The sequence below is a fragment of the Trichechus manatus genome, unplaced genomic scaffold (assembly GCF_000243295.1).
Source record: "Trichechus manatus latirostris isolate Lorelei unplaced genomic scaffold, TriManLat1.0 scaffold00177, whole genome shotgun sequence".
NCBI classification, from domain to species: domain Eukaryota; kingdom Metazoa; phylum Chordata; class Mammalia; order Sirenia; family Trichechidae; genus Trichechus; species Trichechus manatus.
In genome coordinates, this window is record NW_004444113.1 from 5,531,415 (window position 1) to 5,532,494 (window position 1,080).

The following is a 1,080-nucleotide window of genomic DNA, read 5'->3' on the forward strand; positions in this document are numbered from 1 at the left end:
AAAAAGGATGCCAGCAAGGAAAGTGGGTCAGGAAGAGAAACAGAGAAACACCTGACAACAGGTTGGTCTAACAGTCTACCTAAAACCAGCTATGCCTGGCTGTGCTCACGATCAGTCATCAGTCACTGTTCTACGTGCTGGAGTCCTTCCTATTCAAACAGAACATGCCCCCGGGGATTTCTCACCTGGACGCCTGGACTGTGATTCAGCAGATCCAGGTATGGGGCAAGTGCACACGTATCTGGCTCTGCAGAGAAGCATCCGAGCTGCCTGTGCCTCAGGTACACAGCTCTGGTGTTAACAGTGCACCAGGCCCACAGGAAGGCGCTGTAGGTGAAGATGCTTTCAACCGCCTCTGAGAAGAGAGGCTGCAGGGAGGAGAAAAAATCTCTGGAGGACGTAAAAAACTCCTGAACATGAGCCCTCTGCTCTTGGGCCTTTGCTCTTAAAGGCCTGGGAAGAAGATTCACCACTTTCGGTTCCAAACAAACAGGGCAGGTGTAGGTCTTGGGTAGAGTCTCCAGGTAAGGCTTCCAGGGAGACTGGTCCCCAGCATGCTTTTCTGAGACTAGAAAGGAACATAAAGCCAGCAGAGGAGATGGAGGCGGCTTCCACCTGGGAAAATTAAACAGGTTTCAAGGAGTTACTGTTATTCAAAAGATAGAATAAGCTAAATGCACAAATATCCTAGTGGTTTGTTTTACAACCAAAAGGATTGTACTCAAACTGTCAATCACTCCAAGTTTACTTAAGGGACCCAAGAGTTTCTTGCCTCCTCAGCCCTTCAGTCTCTGAAGCACACCAACTGCAAGAGATCTGAGCAAGTCCCACTGATGAGAAAAGAAGTGAACCACTAGACCAAGTTCCAGGTCTGTTTACAAGAGACTCCTCTTCGCAAAAACCTCTTTACTTCCATCTTCGTTTTCCAGTTTGAACACCTGTTGCAAGTCCACTTGCGTCACTTAGGTAAGAACATAAAAATTGGTGAAAAGAACCTAGACCTACACCGTACAGTACAGGAGCCACTAGCTAACCCAAACCAAAAACCAAACCCACTGCCGCCACGTCAGTTCTTACTCG

At 48.0% G+C, this 1,080-nt stretch overlaps 1 protein-coding gene across 2 annotated transcripts in view; it reads right to left on the reverse strand.

Annotated features, from left to right (window-relative positions):
* Positions 1-127: 127 nt before the first annotated feature.
* SETD4 (SET domain containing 4) overlaps positions 128-1,080 on the reverse strand; it is a 13,820-nt gene continuing 12,867 nt past the window's right edge. For both annotated transcript variants that reach the window (XM_023741334.1, XM_023741335.1), the window contains exon 6: positions 128-615. In XM_023741334.1, the coding sequence (XP_023597102.1) occupies positions 150-615 (466 nt within the window). In that variant the 3' untranslated portion in view covers positions 128-149. The remainder of the gene's footprint in view (positions 616-1,080) is intronic.